This window comes from Oryx dammah, unplaced genomic scaffold, assembly GCF_014754425.2.
Source record: "Oryx dammah isolate SB20612 unplaced genomic scaffold, SCBI_Odam_1.1 HiC_scaffold_20, whole genome shotgun sequence".
NCBI lineage: Eukaryota > Metazoa > Chordata > Mammalia > Artiodactyla > Bovidae > Oryx > Oryx dammah.
Genome location: NW_024070204.1, coordinates 22,390 through 38,791, shown reverse-complemented (window position 1 = coordinate 38,791; position 16,402 = coordinate 22,390). Strand labels below are relative to the sequence as shown.

General features: G+C 52.0%; 1 protein-coding gene across 1 annotated transcript in view; it reads right to left on the bottom strand.

The window, feature by feature from the left end:
- LRRC14B (leucine rich repeat containing 14B) overlaps nt 1-4,888 on the bottom strand; it is a 5,686-nt gene extending 798 nt beyond the window's left edge. Inside the window, exons 1-2 of the mRNA XM_040262797.1 lie at nt 3,944-4,888; nt 36-701 (exon numbers count right to left, since the gene is read on the bottom strand). Coding sequence (XP_040118731.1) covers nt 56-701; nt 3,944-4,833 — 1,536 coding nt within the window. The 5' untranslated portion in view covers nt 4,834-4,888 and the 3' untranslated portion in view covers nt 36-55. The remainder of the gene's footprint in view (nt 1-35; nt 702-3,943) is intronic.
- Nucleotides 4,889-16,402: the final 11,514 nt, after the last annotated feature.

Below are 16,402 nucleotides of genomic sequence, written 5' to 3'. Positions count from 1 at the left end.
CGCACCCGCCTCGGACGCACCCGCCTCGGACGCACCCGCCTCGGACGTGCAGGGTCTACTCCATCTGTTTCAGCACTCTGGAGAAGTTTTCTAGAGCGGTTTTGAAAGCTTGCAGCAAGAAAGCTCCGAGTTCATTGCTGGTTTCCTGAATGTCTGGGTCGAAACTCCCGAAGAGGGGTGTGGAAACCCGGATGTCGTCCCGGCCGGCGCGCAGCAGCACCGCGCGCAGGTCTGCCGCAATGGCGTCGTATTTCTGCTGGTCGAACTTGGACATGGCCAGCTCGTCCTGGGGGTAGGCGCTGCCCTCGGGGTAGCAGTCCCGGGGCACTGGGAACTCCACGCACCGCAGCCGGGGGAGCTCGCAAAGCGCGGTGAAGAGGCGCCGGAGCGCGCGGCCCGACAGCGGGTTCCCCAGGAAGCGCAGCTCCCGCAGCTGGCGGCAGGTGCCCAGCGCCAGGCTCAGCGCGCCCACGTGCCGGTCCTCGAGGCCGCACTCCTCCAGGGTCAGGGCCCTCAGCGTGGGGGCTGCCTGGCCCAGCAGCCGGTGGAAGGTGGCTGGGAACAGGTCCACCAGACAGTGCCCGCTGAGGTCCAGCTCCTCCAGGTGGGCCGCGTGGATGCAGTTCGCCAAGAAGGTCATGTCTTCCTGGTTCAGGGCGCAGTTGCCCACGTCCAGGACTCTCAGCGGCGTCCGGAGGGGCCTGCGGGCAAGGTGGGAAATAGCGGCTGAGAGCAGGCCCCGGGGTGCTCTGGAGCCTTGGGGTGAATCCTGTTCCAGGCACAGCAGACTGCGGCTCAGAGCCGCACCCACCTACCCGGGACTCCACTCAGCCTCAGAGCAGGACTGTTTTTCATTTTTAAGCAGTTGAACAAATCAAAATGAGAATATTTTGCGACATGTGAAAATGATATGAAAGTCAAGTTTCAGTGCCCGTAAATGAAGTAGCATCTGAACACGGCAAGACCTTCCTGTCCCTCCTGTCTGCGGCCGCCCAGGTGCAACGGAAGGGCTGAGCCGCCAGACAATGTGTAGCCTCCAGCAGTAGCGGCTCGAGTTACCTGAAGACAGGCCTGGCCTTTGTCCTCAGCCACCAAAGTGGTCAGTTTCTTCTGTCAGCAGGGCTCTGTGTGTTCACAAGCTTGTTGTGGGGCCGTGAAGTGCCTGTGAATTGGCAGGAAACGAAACCCTACAGGTTTCTAGGTCAGGGAGGGGTCCATTCTTAGCTTGCCAGGGAACTGAAGACCCTCCTGTGCCCTGAATAGGAGTCCTTGCCCCGCTCAGCAGCTCTCACAGACCCACACCCGCCCTGGGGATTCCTGGCCTGGGTCTGGGGTCACTGGGCTGAGCACCCAGTGCCAGGATATGGGGGTCCACTCTCCACCTGCCCTCTGGGGCTCCTCTTCCACCTCACCCTGTATCTGTACCCTGGGCCCGGAGCTCCTGTGGTCTTCCAGCTGCCGACACAGCAGTGTGCCTGCTGTCCACCCACCGCGGCTCTGCGGGCCGTGGCTCAGGCCCTGAGCTGTGCGGAGTGTTTCCACCGCCATCTCTCTCATGCCCACATCCATCCATAAGGAGCCCTCTCCCTGGCTGCCCTTCCCCACCCTTAGGGGGCCTCCTGTATGGAAAAGGGTCAAAGGGCAGGCCTGACTGCCAACGTGTATCTGGGAGCTTGGATTTGGGAAAGGCCCCCCCTTCACCCGAAAAGGGGCCCCTGGCCTGAGCTGTACACACAAGCAATGTGGTGCCTGCTGACACAGGCCTCCTTCTGGGATCTGAAATCTCCGTGCATGCCAGGCTGAGGTGCCCTCCCAGCAAGCCCCAAGTGAAACCCCTGGGCCTGGATCTCCAATGTGCTCCCATGTGTCCGGAAAGGCGGGCCCCGAGCCCACACACAAACACGACTGCCGCGTGGCGGCGCCCGGGGACCCTCGGGACAGCCCTGCATCTGTGGTGCCTGGGGAAGCACACTCACAACCAGACGACCCGGCACAAGCCCACAGGGCCGTCTCGTTGGCTCTGCCCTGACATCTCCTGTCTTCCTGAAGCTCTGCACACTCAGGCTTCAGTCAGCTGGTCGCTGAGAGCCTGTCCAAAGCCCCAGAAGGCGCAGGTGTGCCGTGTGTCAGGCCTAAGTGGGAGGGAGGCAGACAGATGCGTGCCCGTCATCACAGCCGTCTGCTGTAATGCATCTCAGCAGTGAGTCTTCCCAGGGAGCCACCAACCCGGGGGCCGTGGGAGGCCGGCCCTGTCTGCTGGTCTCCCCGTCTCTCCACCTGGGTCTGCAGTGTGAGCCCAGGGAGCCAGGGCAACCCTTGTCCTGTGGGGCTGATTGCCCCAAGTCGGGCTCAGAGTTTCCAGGGCTTGACCTGGCTCTTCCCTCCCCCCGTTCCTCCCCCCTGCTCCCTTCCTCACCTGTCCTTCAGCCCCCAGCCCAGGCTGCACCGTCTGTGGCTCCCAGAGCCGGCTGCAGCCCCAGCTCAGGCCCTTCACCTTCAGCGGTCCTGCAGGTTCACTCTCCCCTAGCCCTCCACGCACTCAGGGGCCAGGTCTCCGCTCAAAGGTCACTTTGGAAACCGGCCTTCCCTGACCACACGGCCGTCTACTCCCTCCCACTTAGGCCTGACACACCGCACGCCTGGAGCTTCTGGGGCTTTGGACGGGCTCTCAGAGAGTGTGCAGAGCAGAGGGTCAGGGGAGACAGGTGAGGTCAGGGCGGGGCCAACGAGACGGCCCTGTGGGCTTGTGCCGGGTCGTCTGGTTGTGAACACACTTCCCCAGGCACCACAAATGCAGGACCGTCCCGAGGGCCCCAGGGTGCTGCCACACGGCAGTCGTGTTTGTGTGTGGGTTCAGGGCCCGCCTTTCCTGAGCTGGGCAACTACCTGGTTGAGGAGCCGGGGTTGGGGATGGGGCGGGGAGCCCAGGTGCCCCAGGGAATAGAGGCCGTGCAGGCCCTGGCCAGCCACTGCCTAAAGGGAAAATTCTGGTAAGCCAAGCGCTCCCTAAACCAGAGGAGACATCCTCACAGTCATGGGCTCAAGAAACGAGGGGTTATTTTCCATAATTTTTGTAAGTATATTCACAGCTGGTGGCCGCCAAGGTGGCGATCCTCAGTGGTACCCTCACCACACTGTGAGCGGCAGCATCAGTGTCGTACTCTGCAGGGAAGGTTACAGGAGCCAGAGGGCTTGTGGAGGGGTCCATGAGCCAAGGAGTTGTGGTCTCCTGTAGCTCAGATGGTAAAGAATCTGCTTGCAATGCGGAAGACCCCAGCTTGATTCCTGGGTTGGGAAGATCCCCTGGAGAAGCGATAGGCTACCCACTCCAGTATTCTTGGGCTTCCCTTGTGGCTCAGCTGGTAAAGTATCCACTTGCAATGCAGGAGACCTGGGTTCGATCCCTGGGTTGGGAAGATCCCCTGGAGAAGGGAAAGGCTACCCACTCCAGTATTCCGGCCTGGAGAATTCCATGGACTGGAATCCTGGAGAATTCCATAGAGTCCATGGGTTGCAAAGAGTCGGACACGACCGAGCGACTTGCACTTTTCACTTTTTTTCACTGACAACCATGGAAATGAGCTGAAGCCCTAGCACCGGGGTGATTTGTTACACCAAAAGGTAATTAATACACTGTGATAGAGTTACTTCTATGTTGCCTGCTTGCTACTCAGGACTCTTGTCTTTTCCTTACCACCTGGAGAGTCTCCCTTGAGGCATGGGACTCCCAGGTGGCCCCCAACGCCAGTCCCAGCTGGGCTTCCTCCCTCCCCATGGGTCCTCTCTGGCTGCTCTGGGGTGGGCAAAATCCACAGGGACCGGGCCTTGGGCCTCATAAGTAACCAGGTCTGCGCCCAGCCCTGGGCTGCCCTGACCTGGGCTGAGGGGCTGAGGGCAGATGCCACCCGCCCCTGCCCGCTCCTTCCTGTCACCCCAGACTCACCCAAGCAGTGTCTGCAGCTTCCCGGTCAGCGTGGAGAAGGCCACGTGCAGCTCCGTGAGCTGCGTCCTCCTGCTGAGCGCCCAGGCGATGGAGGCGAGCAGGGGCTCCTCGCTGTCAGGGGCAGGGGTGCTGGCGGGGGGCGCGTCAAAGGCCTTGGCGGGCAGGGTGAGTGAGACCAGCCGCGGGAAGCCCCCCTGGGCCAGCAGCTGCTGCACGTGGCCCGCGTGCAGACGCACGTTGTGCACCACCTCCAGCCGGCGCAGCTCGCTGGGCCCCGCCAGGCGCAGCACGTGCAGCAGCCGCCCCGGGTCCAAGCTGTCCGCCCGCAGCGAGAGGCAGCGTACGCGCAGAGGGCCGGGGCCCGCCGGCCCCAGGGCGCGCGCCACCACCTCAAAGTTGCCCGCGGTGACGAAGACGTCGGCCAGGACCTCGACGGGGCGCCGGGTGGCGCAGGGCTGCTCCTGCAGCTCGCAGCAGGTCCTGGCCAGCAGCTCCGTCCGGCCCCACCTGCCCAGCGGCCGCCCGCACGGGCACCTCTGCACCTGCACATCTCGGATGCCCGTGAGGTCAGCCACCCGCAGCCGCCGGCGGCCCCCGCCCTGGAGCACGTGATCGGCCAGGCCGTGCACGCAGGCCTCCAGGCAGGCCCGGCAGGCCCGGTCCCGCAGGTCCCCCGCGTGGTCCGCGCTCGGACTCAGCAGAGGGCCCAGCCGGAACTCCTCCAGCGGCCAGCGGTCGAGAAGAAGGCGGATCACAGCGGACTGCTCCAGCAGGTAGCTGGCTTTGAAGAGCAGTGGGTATAGATTGTGGGCCACGGCGTCCAGGCTCTGCTGGGCCCCCGGGGGGTGGGACACCAGGGCCACCGCGGAGATGAAGCGCAGCGACTGCATGGCCCACCTGCGGTCGCCGGGACTAACCCCCTGTGCTTCTGCCGAAGACCAGCCCCCTTCTCGCCTATTTTTAGCTGCAGCTGCTGCAAGCAGCTTGCCTTAGACAGGGTGGGGAGCCAACCCTCTGGTCATCTGATGGCTATTTTTGTCCTGGGCGCCCATTTGGCCCGGCCTGTCTTGAAGGCGCTCAGCTCGGGAAAGCTGAGCTCCTCTGGTGCTTGGCTGGGGGAGGGCGTGGGCCCCCGGAATCGCTGCCAGTGTTCACTCCCAGTGTGGCCTGTCCTGGGGGCACCCATTCCCTCCAGGGAGTGGGTCTGCCCCAGCCCTGGGCCGGCTCCACAGCTGGAGGGACCAGCAGCAAGCCTTTCTTTGGATCCCTGGGCCCAAGTCCCTCCCTTGGCCCTGCGTCCAGAGTCAGGGATGTAGCAATGAGCATAGGCTGGCCTCTCCAACAACTGTCTCCTGATTTTAAGAGAAGATAAGGGCCCCTGAGGGGCCTAACCCTAACGTGACCCCATTGTCAGTGAGGACCCAGGCTGGGAGCCACCCCCGCCATCCCACACTCGACCGCGCCCCACACCGGTCCATGTGGCCCCCAGCTGCGGGGCCTCCCTGGACAGAACCCCCTGCAGCCCCGGGACCCATGCAGTAGGTGGGGCTGCAGGTGAGGTGGGGACCCTGGGATCCTGACGCTCCCACAGCCTGGAGCCTGGTTCCTCGCTCTGGGGGGTGGCAGAACGTGTGCCCCTGAACACGCAAGAGCATTCTGAGCTAAGGGCGCTTGGATCCCCTTCCTGAACGCAGGAAGGTGAGCCACTTTCCCTGAACTGGGAGGAGAGACAGTCTCATCACCGAAGAGGGTGTCAGGGTGGTTCCTTGTTAACATTACTGCCTTGTGTGCTGACTTACTTTTCCACAGTCACCTCTTCTCTCAGCTTAGAGAGAACACTTAGGCCACTGGGGTCTGCATCTCCTGAGGAGGGCTCCCATGTCATAAAAGCTTTCCTGAAATAAATCTATGTGCTTTTCTCTTGTGAATCTGTTCTTTGTTACAGAGCCCCAGAAGACAGCCCAAGATAGGCAGGGAAAAAACTCTTCCTTCCGGCAGCTCCCAGCTCTGACGGGCGTTAGATCATCATCCAGTGACTTGAAGGTGCACGCTCCCTCCACCCTGACTTCAGCATCATTTAGGAGCTCATAGACTCTCCAGATGATCGCTGAGCTAGGGAGGGGACATGGTGGACAGAGAGAGAGACAGAAAAACAGAGAGTCAGAGACACACCAAGACAAATCAAGAGACAAGAGGAGGGGAAAGGTGGAAAGGACCCTGGGAGGGGAGGGGCGGGGGCCGCTGGACACAGGAGGTGGGGCCTGGCGGGGGTGCAGGGGCGTGGGGGAGGGGTGGAACATGAGGGTCAGAGTGAGCGTGGGGCTGGGGCTGCTGTGCCTGGGGACCCACGTGGGCTGGGCCCTCCACCCCTCCACCCAGGTTGGACCCCCCTCAGGGACAGTTCTGCCTGCTGTTTCCTCAGAGCCTCAGCAGTGCCTCCTTTGGGGGGGTTGTGGGGAGGCGACATGCTCCAGGGGGGACCCCAGTATTGTCAGGCAGGCAATGTGTGTGCGGAAGGTGGTGGGGAACCTCCTCTGACGCCCCCCCCCCCGCCCCGCAGGGCAGGAGACAAAGATGTGGACCAGGCAGACCCCAGGGGGCTTCTGCGGCCCAGGGCCCCATCCCCCAAAGTCACGGGGGTTGAGGTCCCTGGGGGAGGTATAGTGGTTACAACCCCAAAGCAACAGAGCCAGTGAAACAAGCACACGCGCGTATTAGAAAACAGTCCCATTTGTTTATGGTCCTAAAGTTTGGAACGGGGCTTCCCAGGGGGCACTAGTGATAAAGAACCCGCCTGCCGATGCAGGAGGCATAAGAGATGCAGGCTTGATTCCTGGGTGGGGAAGGTCCCCTGGAAGAGGGCATGGCAACCCGCTCTTGTATTCTTGCCTGGAGAATCCCAGGGACAGAGGAGCCTGGCGGGCTACGGTCAAGAGGGTCTTAAAAGTCGGACAAGACTGAAAGACTTGGCCCAGCGTATAAAGTTTGGCATAGCCAGCGTTGAAGCAGGGTGACGAGGAACAGAACTTACAGCGGCCGGCAGAGCACACACATGACGCCCCTGCCTGTCCCGCTGCTCCTGTCCGGGGGGTGATATCTGATGCTGCCCCCCCGGGGGAGGCAGCACTTTGAGGGCATCCACTCAAGCTCTCCTCCTTGTGGGGAGGGCTCAGGGCCTTGTCCACGCTGGCAGGACCTCCCTGCAGAGGCTGGCGTGGACCTTCAGCCCCAGCTGCTGTGCCCTTTCTCCACCCCACTTGGGGTCGCCAGGGACACGGGAATGCTGTATCCTGACTCACGGGTGGAGCCAACTCGAGTGCCACTGGCCACACACCTTGTTCGAAGGAAAAGGAATCCATGATCCTAGCTCGACTCAGGTAGCTGCCCCTGCCCCCGGGACACACCTCATGGGGGCTGCGCCTGGGGAGAAGGTGCTCTGCAGGGGTTAGGGCCTCATCCGTAGGTGGAAGTTGGTACCGTTTACTAAATTGGGAGAAACTTGGGGAGAATAAGACACACTGACACTCAGACGCTCTTCTGGGATTTGGGGCCTGATCGGAAGGTGGAAGTTCGTACCATTTACTAAGACGTGTGAGACTTGGGGAGAAGAGGACACGTTCACACTGAGCTGTGTTTAGGGGTGCGGGGCCGAATCAGTACCTGGGAGCTGGTGCCATTTACTACCGTGGGAGAGGCTTGGCGAGAAGCAGGCACACTCACTGAGAGGCTGCTCAGGCCTTTGGGCCCGATCAGGAGGTGGAGGTTGGTACCAGTTACTAGTACAGAAGAGACTTTGGGAGAAGAGGACACACTAACACACAGACGCTGTTCAGGGGTTTGGAAAGTGATCACTAGGTGGAGGTTGGTACCAGTTACTAAGGTGGGAGAGACTTGGGGAGAAGAGGACACAGTGACCCTGAGATGCTCTTCAGCATGTTGAGAGGACGGATTGCCCCGTGAGCTGGACCCTGAGAGGGAGCATCAGGTTCGGAAGCATTCACATGGCTCAGATGGTAAAGACTCCGCCTTCAAGGCCGGAAACCGGGGTTCAATCCCTGGGTCAGGAAGACCCCTGGAGAAGAAAATTGTACCCACTCCAGTACTCTTGCCTGGGAAATCCTGTGGACAGAGAAGCCTTATGGGCTACAGTCCATGGGGTTTCAGAATCAGAGAGGACTGAAGTGACTGAGCACCAGGCTTAATTTTCCCTCCCACCTAACTGTTTTTCTTTATAATGACTAGTTGGTTTTCTAACTTTGTGAGTTGTTTCTGTTTTTAAATTAGTTCATTTGTATGAATTTATAGGTAAGTGATATCTTACGATATTTATCTTTCTACCTCTGAGTTACTTCACTTAGTGTGATACTCTCTGGGGTCATCCATGCTGCTGCTGGTGGCGTGCTTTTGTTCCGCTTCATGGCTGAATAATATCCCATTGTGCAATGCACCACTTGGTCTTCACTGTTCTGTCAATGGACACTTTGCTTGTTTTCACTATTATAAATAGTGCTGCCCTAAAAATAGGGATACATTGTCATTTTAAATTTTAGTTTTCTCCAGATCTGAGCCCAGCAGTGGGATTGCCTCATCCTATGGTTGATCTGTGTTTAGTTTTTTAAGGAAGCTTCGTGCTGTTTTCCATGATGGCTTCACCACGTGTCCCCTCACCAAGACGTAGGAGGATCCCCTCTACCCTACACCCTCAGTGCAGGAGAAGATACTCTCACACTGAGATTTTGATCAGGGGTTTAGTGCCTGATTAGTAAGTGGGAGTTTTGACCGTACACTAACATGGCAGAGAGTTGGGAAGACACACTCACACTGAGATGCTGCTCAGAGTTTGGGGGCCTGATTGGTAGGTGGAAGCTGGTATCATTTACTAAAACGGGAGTGACTTGGGGAAATGAAGACACACTAACACTGATATGCTTTTCAGGGGTCCAGGGCCTAGTCAGTAGGTGGAAGTTGGTACCATTTACTATATTGGGAGAAACTTGGGGAGACTAAGACACACTAACACTCAGAGGCTCTTCAGGAATTTGGAGATCTTTTTAATGATGGTCATTGTGACAAGTGGGAGGTGATTTCTCACTATAGTTTTGATTTGCATTGATTTAGTAGTTAGTGGAGTGTTTTTGCATGTGTTCTAATACTTTACTTGTTGTGAATACATTTTACCTCTTGAAACTGGCTTCTTAAAAGTCAGCCCTGTTTTGAATTATTTTTTGGTAATTAACCCAGGGACATTGCTTGAGGGCAGGTGTCATTTACAGCCCCAAAGGCCTTGTAAATATTAGGTGCCCATTAGTTCCAACAAGATCAAACCAGTCCATCCTAAAGGAAATCAGCCCTGAATATTCATTGGAAAGACTGATGCTGAAGCTGAAACTCCCATACTTTGGCCCCCTGATGCCAAGAACTCACTCATTGGAAAAGACCCTGATGCTGGGAATAATTGAAGGTGGGAGGAGAAGGGGATGACAGAGGATGAGATAGCTGGATGGCATCACCGACTCAATGGACATGAGTTTGAGTAAACTCCGGGAGTTGGTGATGCACAGGGAGGCCTGGCGTGCTGCAGTCCATGGGACAGGACTGAGGGACTGAAATGAACTGAGCTGAGCTGAACTGCAGTTTTAAAGGTGTTGTTATGGAAAACAGCCACAAGAGGGCAGCATTCCTTCATGCCCAAATCAGGTTTCTCAGGCAACCAGAGCCTTAAGAGTTAATCAGAAGAAGATGGCGGAGAATAGGACGGGGAGACCACTTTCTCCCCCACAAATTCATCAAAAGAACATTTCAGCGCTGAGTAAATTCTACAAAACAACTTCTGAATGCTGGCAGAGGACATCAGGCACCCAGAAAAGCAGATCATTGTCTTCAAAAACAGGTAGGAAAAATATAAAAGACGAAAAAAGAGACAAAGGAGGTAGGGAGGGAGCTCCGTCCCGGGAAGGGAGTCTTAAAAAGAGAGAAGTTTCCAAACACCAGGAAACACTCTCGCTGCTGAGTCTGTGGGGAGCCTTGGAAGCACAGAGGGCAACATAACAGGGAAGAAAAATAAATAATTAAAACCAACAGATGACGAGCCCAACGGTAACTCCCCCAGCGGAGAAGCAGCGCAGATGCCTGCATCCGCCACTAGCAAGTCGGGGCTGGGCAGGGAGGCGCCGGCTGCAGTGCTTTTTAAGAATCAGGACGGAATGCCGCGAGTGTAACCAGAGTGAACTAACTTGGGCTAGCATACCAGTCTGTGGGAAAGCTACCACGCGAAAAGCTCTAACATAAGACACCACCAGGACCATGCACAGAACAAAGGACAGAACAGAAATAGCCGGCTGCAGACCATCCCCCTCTGGTGACAGGCAGCCAGAGCTTTAAGGGTTGGAAGGGGGCAATTGCAGCCCCAGAGAGACTTTACCTACCAAACTGCAAGCAGGCTTCTTTGCTAAGACTTCTTGGGGTCCTGGACAGTCACCATCCACCTGACAAGGAGCGCCAGTGGTACACCCAGAAAACTGAGCAGCAGGGAAAGGTGATAAGTCACAGTGACTGTGCTTGCCAAACACCTGAGCTACTCGGTCCTAGGAAGGGCACAAAACGCAGGCCCAACCAAATCTGCGCCTCTGAGGGCTACCTGAGAGCCGAGCCTGAGCGGCTTAGACCAGGGAGGTGCATGCAGCCTATGGCCGGCCTCAGACAATTCCCGGCGGAGCAACGTAGAGCCTGAGCGGTGTGCGCCGTGTGCAGGGGCATGCCCAGCGTGGCTGAGACACTGCGAGCACACGCCAGTGTTATTTGTTTGCAGCATCCCTCCCTCCCCACAGCGCGACTGAACAAGTGAGCCTAAAAAAAAAAAAAGGGTCCACCACCACCCACCTTGTGTCAGGGCAGAATTCAGACACGGAAGAGACCAGCAAACAGAAGAAGCTAAACAGAGGGAACTGCCTTGGAAGTGACCCCACACTGCCCACAACACCAGAGAAAGTCACAGAAATATCTTTACTATTTTTATGACCATTCTCTTTCTTTTTTTTGGTTGATGTTGTTGTTTGTTTTTTCATCTTTTTTTTAAACTTTAAAAATTAAGTCCTCTATTTCTCCTTTAATTTTAATTTTTGTAACCTACTATTACTTTTCAAAAAAAAAGACCCTATTTTTAAAGCAAATGCCATATATATATATATAGTGGCTGTTTTTTTTTTTTTAAATAATTCTTATGACTTTGGTTTTTCTTCTTCTTTTCTTTAATATTGTATTTTTGAAAATCCAACCTCTACTCTAGATTTTTAATCTTTGCTTTTTGGTATTTGTTGTCAATTTTGTACATTGAAAAACCCAATCTTCAGTACCCAATTTTACCTGAGAGCGAGATTACTGGCTTGACCACTCTCTCCTCCTTTGGACTCTCCTTTTTCTCCACCCGGTTGTCTCTGCCTCCTCCCTCTCCCTTCTCTTCTCTACCCAACTCTGTGAATCTCTGTGTGTTCCAGATGGTGGAGAACACTTAGGGAACTGGTTACTGGCTGGGTCTGTCTCTCTCCTTTTCATTTCCCTCTTTTATCCTCCTGGCCACCCCTGTCTACTTCCTCCCTCTCCTTTTCCCTGTATAACTCCATGAACATCTCTGAGTGGTCCAGACTGTGGAGAGCACATAAGGAAGTGATTACTGGCTAGCTTGCTCTCTCCTCTTTTGATCCCACTTCATCTCATTCCAGTCACCTCTAACTACCCCCTCCCTCTTCTCTTCTCCATATAACTCAGTGAACCTCTGGGTGTCCCTCAATGTGGAGAAACTTTTCATCTTTAACCTAGATGTTTTATCATCAGTGCTGTATAGATGGAGAAGTCTCGAGGCTACTGTAAAAATAAAACTGAAAACCAGAAGCAGGAGGCTTAAGTCCAAATCCTGAGAACATCAGAGAACTCCTGAATCCAGGGAACATTAATCAATAGGAACTCATCAAATGCCTCCATACCTACACTGAAACCAAGTACCACCCAAGGGCCAACAAGTTCCAGAGCAAGACATACCACGCAAATTCTCCAGCAGCACAGGAACACACCCCTGAGCTTCAATATACAGGCAGCTCAAGTTACTCCAAAACCATTGACGTCTCATAACTCATTACTGGACACTTCATTGCACTCCAGAGAGAAGAAATCCAGCTCCACCCACCAGGACTCCAACACAAGCGTCCCTAACCAAGAAACCTTGACAAGCCACCAATACAACCCCACCCAAAGCGAGGAAACTCCATAATAAAGAGAACTCCACAAATTCCCAGAATACAGAAAGGCCACCCCAAACGCAGCAATATAACCAAGATGAAGAGACAGAGGAATACCCAGCAGGTAAAGGAACAGGAGAAATGCCCACCAAACCAAACAAAAGAGGAAGAGATACGGAATCTACCTGAGAAAGAATTCTGAATAATGATAGTGAAAATGATCCAAAATCTTGAAATCAAAATGGAATCACAGATAAATAGCCTGGAGAAGATGCAAGAAAGGTTTAACAAGGACCTAGAAGAAAGAAAAAAGTCAATATATAATGAATAATGCAATAAATGAGATCAGAAACACTCTGGAGGCAACAAATAGTAGAATAACAGAGGCAGAAGATAGGATTAGTGAAATAGAAGATAGAATGGTAGAAATAAATGAATCAGAGGAAAAAAGAAAATGAATTAAAAGAAATGAGGACAATCTCAGAGACCCCCAGGACAATATGAAATGCTCCAACATTCAAATTATAGGAGTCCCAGAAGAAGAAGACAAAAAAAAGACCATGAGAAAATACTTGAGGAGATAATAGTTGAAACCTTCCCTAAAATGGGGAAGGAAATAATCACTCAAGTCCAAGAAACCCAGAGAGTTCCAAACAGGATAAACCCAAGGCAAAACACCCCAAGACACAAAGTAATCAAATTAACAAAGATCAAACACAAAAAACAAATATTAAAAGCAGCAAGGGAAAAACAACAAATAACACACAAGGGGATTCCCATAAGGATAACTGCAGATCTTTCAATAGAAACTCTTCAGGCCAGGAGGGAATGGCAAGACATACTTAAAGTGATGAAAGAAAATAACCTACAGCTCAGATTACTGTACCCAGCAAGGATCTCATTCAAATATGAAGGAGAAATCAAGAGCTTTCCAGACAAGCAAAAGCTGAGGGAATTCAGCACCACCAAACCAGCTCTCCAACAAATGCTAAAGGATCTTCTCTAGACAGGAAACACAAAAAGGGCATATAAACCTGAACCCAAAACAATAAAGTAAATGGCAATGGGATCATACTTATCAATAATTACCTTAAACGTAAATGGGTTGAATGCCCCAACCAAAAGACAAAGACTGGCTGAATGGATACAAAAACAAGACCCCTATATATGCTGCCTACAAGAGACCCACCTCAAAACACAGGACACATACAGACTGAAAGTGAAGGGCTGGAAAAAGATATTCCACACAAATAGAGACCAAAAGAAAGCAGGAGTAGCAATACTCATATCCAATAAAATAGACTTTAAAACAAAGGCTGTGAAAAGAGACAAAGAAGGCCACTACATAATGATTAAAGGATCAATCCAAGAAGAAGATATATATAACAATTATAAATATATATGCACCCAACATAGGAGCACCGCAATATGTAAGACAAATGCTAACAAGTGTGAAAGGGGAAATTAACAATAACACAATAATAGTGGGAGACTTTAATATCCCACTCACATCTATGGACAGATCAATTAAACAGAAAATTAACAAAGAAACGCAAACTTTAAATGATACAATAGGCCAGTTAGACCTAATTGATATCTATAGGGCAGTTCACCCCAAAACAATGAATTTCACCTTTTTCTCAAGTGCGCATGGAACCTTCTCCAGGATAGATCACATCCTGGGCCATAAATCTAACCTTGATAAATTCAAAAAAATTGAAATCATTCCAAGCATCTTTTCTGACCATAATGCATTAAGATTAGATCTCAATTACAGGAGAAAAACTATTAAAAATTCCAACATATGGAGGCTGAACAACATGCTTCTGAATAACCAACAAATCACAGAAGAAATAAAAAAATAAAAATATGCATAGAAATGAATGAAAATGAAAACACAACAACCCAAAACCTGTGGGACACTATAAAAACAGTGCTAAGAGGAAAGTTCATAGCAATACAGGCATACCTCAAGAAATAAGAAAAAAGTCAAATAAATAACCTAACTCTGCACCTAAAGCAACTAGAAAAGGAAGAAATGGAGGACCCCAGAGTTAGTAGAAGGAAAGAAATCTTAAAACATTAGGGCAGAAATAAATGCAAAAGAAACAAAAGAGACCATAGCAAAAATCAACAAAGCCAAAAGCTGGTTCTTTGAAAGGATAAATAAAATGGACAGACCATTAGCCAGACTCATCAAGAAGCAAAGAGAGAAAAATCAAATCAATAAAATTAGAAATGAAAATGGAACGATCACAACAGACAACACAGGAATACAAAGGATCATAAGAGACTACTATGATGGTGACTGCAGCCATGAAATTAAAAGACGCTTACTCCTTGGAAGAAAAGTTATGACCAACCTAGATAGTATATTCAAAAGCAGAGACATTACTTTGCCGACTAAGGTCCGTCTAGTCAAGGCTATGGTTTTTCCTGTGGTCATGTATGGATGTGAGAGTTGGACTGTGAAGAAGGCTGAGAGCCGAAGAATTGATGCTTTTGATCTGTGGTGTTGGAGAAGACTCTTGAGAGTCCCTTGGACTGCAAGGAGATCCAACCAGTCCATTCTGAAGGAGATCAGCCCTGGGATTTCTTTGGAAGGAATGATGCTAAAGCTGAAACTCCAGTACTTTGGCCACCTCACGCGGAGTTGACTCATTGGAAAAGACTCTGATGCTGGGAGGGATTGGGGGCAGGAGGAGAAGGGGATGACAGGATGAGATGGCTGGATGGTATCATGGACTCGATGGACGTGAGTCTGAGTGAACTCCGGGAGTTGATGATGGACAGGGAGGCCTGGAATGCTGCGATTCATGGGGTCGCAAAGAGTCGGACATGACTGAGCGACTGAACTGAACTGAACTGAGGTGGTTGTCCAACTCTTTGCATGGACTACAACACGCCAGGCTTCTTTGTCCTTCACCAACTCCCAAAATTTACTCAAACTCATGTCCATCGAGTCAGTGATGCCATCCAGCCATCTCATCCTCTGTCGTCCCCTTCTCCTCCTGCCTTCAATCCCTCCCAGCATCAGGGTCTTTTCCAATGAGTCTGCTCTTCATATCAGGTGGCCAGAATATTATAATTCAGCTTCAGCATCTACTTCTGCTTCATGAACTATCTAAAGCCTTTGAATGTGTGGATCACAATGAACTGTGAAAAATTCTAAAAGAGATGGGATTACCAGACCACCTTACCTGTCACCTAAGAAACCTGTATGCGGATCAAGAGTTAACAGTTAGAACCAGTCATGGAACACTGTCTGGTTCAAAGCTGGGAAAGGAGTACATCAAGGCTATATGTTGTCACTCTGCTTATTTAACTTATATACAGAGTATATAATGGGAAATGTCAGGCTGGATAAATCACAAGCTGAAACCAAGATTTCTGGAAGAAATATCCACAACCTCATATATGCAGATGATACCACTTTAATAACAGAAACTGGAGAGAAACTAAAGAGCCTCTTGATAAAGGTGAAAGAGGAGAGTGAAAAAGCTGACTAAAACTCAACATTCAAAAAACTAAGAAAATGGTTTGGTCGCATCAACTCATGGCAAATAAAAGGGGGGAAGTGGAAGCAGTGACAAATTTTATTTGGGGGGCAACAAGAACACTGCAGACAATGACTGCAGTCTTGAAATTAAGAGACACTTGCTCCTTGAAAGGTAAGTTACGACAAACAGAGGCAGCATCTGGAAAAGCAGAGACACCATTTTGCCAACAAAAGTCTGTACAGTCAAAGCTATGTTTTTTCCAGTAGTCATGTAGGGATGTGAGAGTTGGACCATAAAGAAGGTTGAAAGTGAAAGAATTAATGCTTTGAACTGTGGTGCTGGAGAAGACTCTTGAGAGTCCCTTGAACTGGAAGGAGATCAAATTCTCAATCTTGAAGGAATTCAGTCCTGAATATACATTGGAAGGACTGTTGCTGAAGCTGAAGCTCCAATACTTTGGCCACCTGATGCAAAGAGCAGACTCATTGGAAAAGACCTTCATGCTGGGAAAGATTGAAGGCAGGAGGAGAAGGGGACGACAGAGGATGAGATGGTTGGATGGCATCACCGACTCAATGGACATGAGCTTGAACAAACTCCAGGAGATAATGAAGGACAGAGGAGCCTGGTGTGCTACAGTCCATGAGGTCACAAAGAATTGGGTATGATCTGGTGACTGAACAACAATAAAATCAGGGGCCTTTAATATACACGGGGACTGCCTGGCT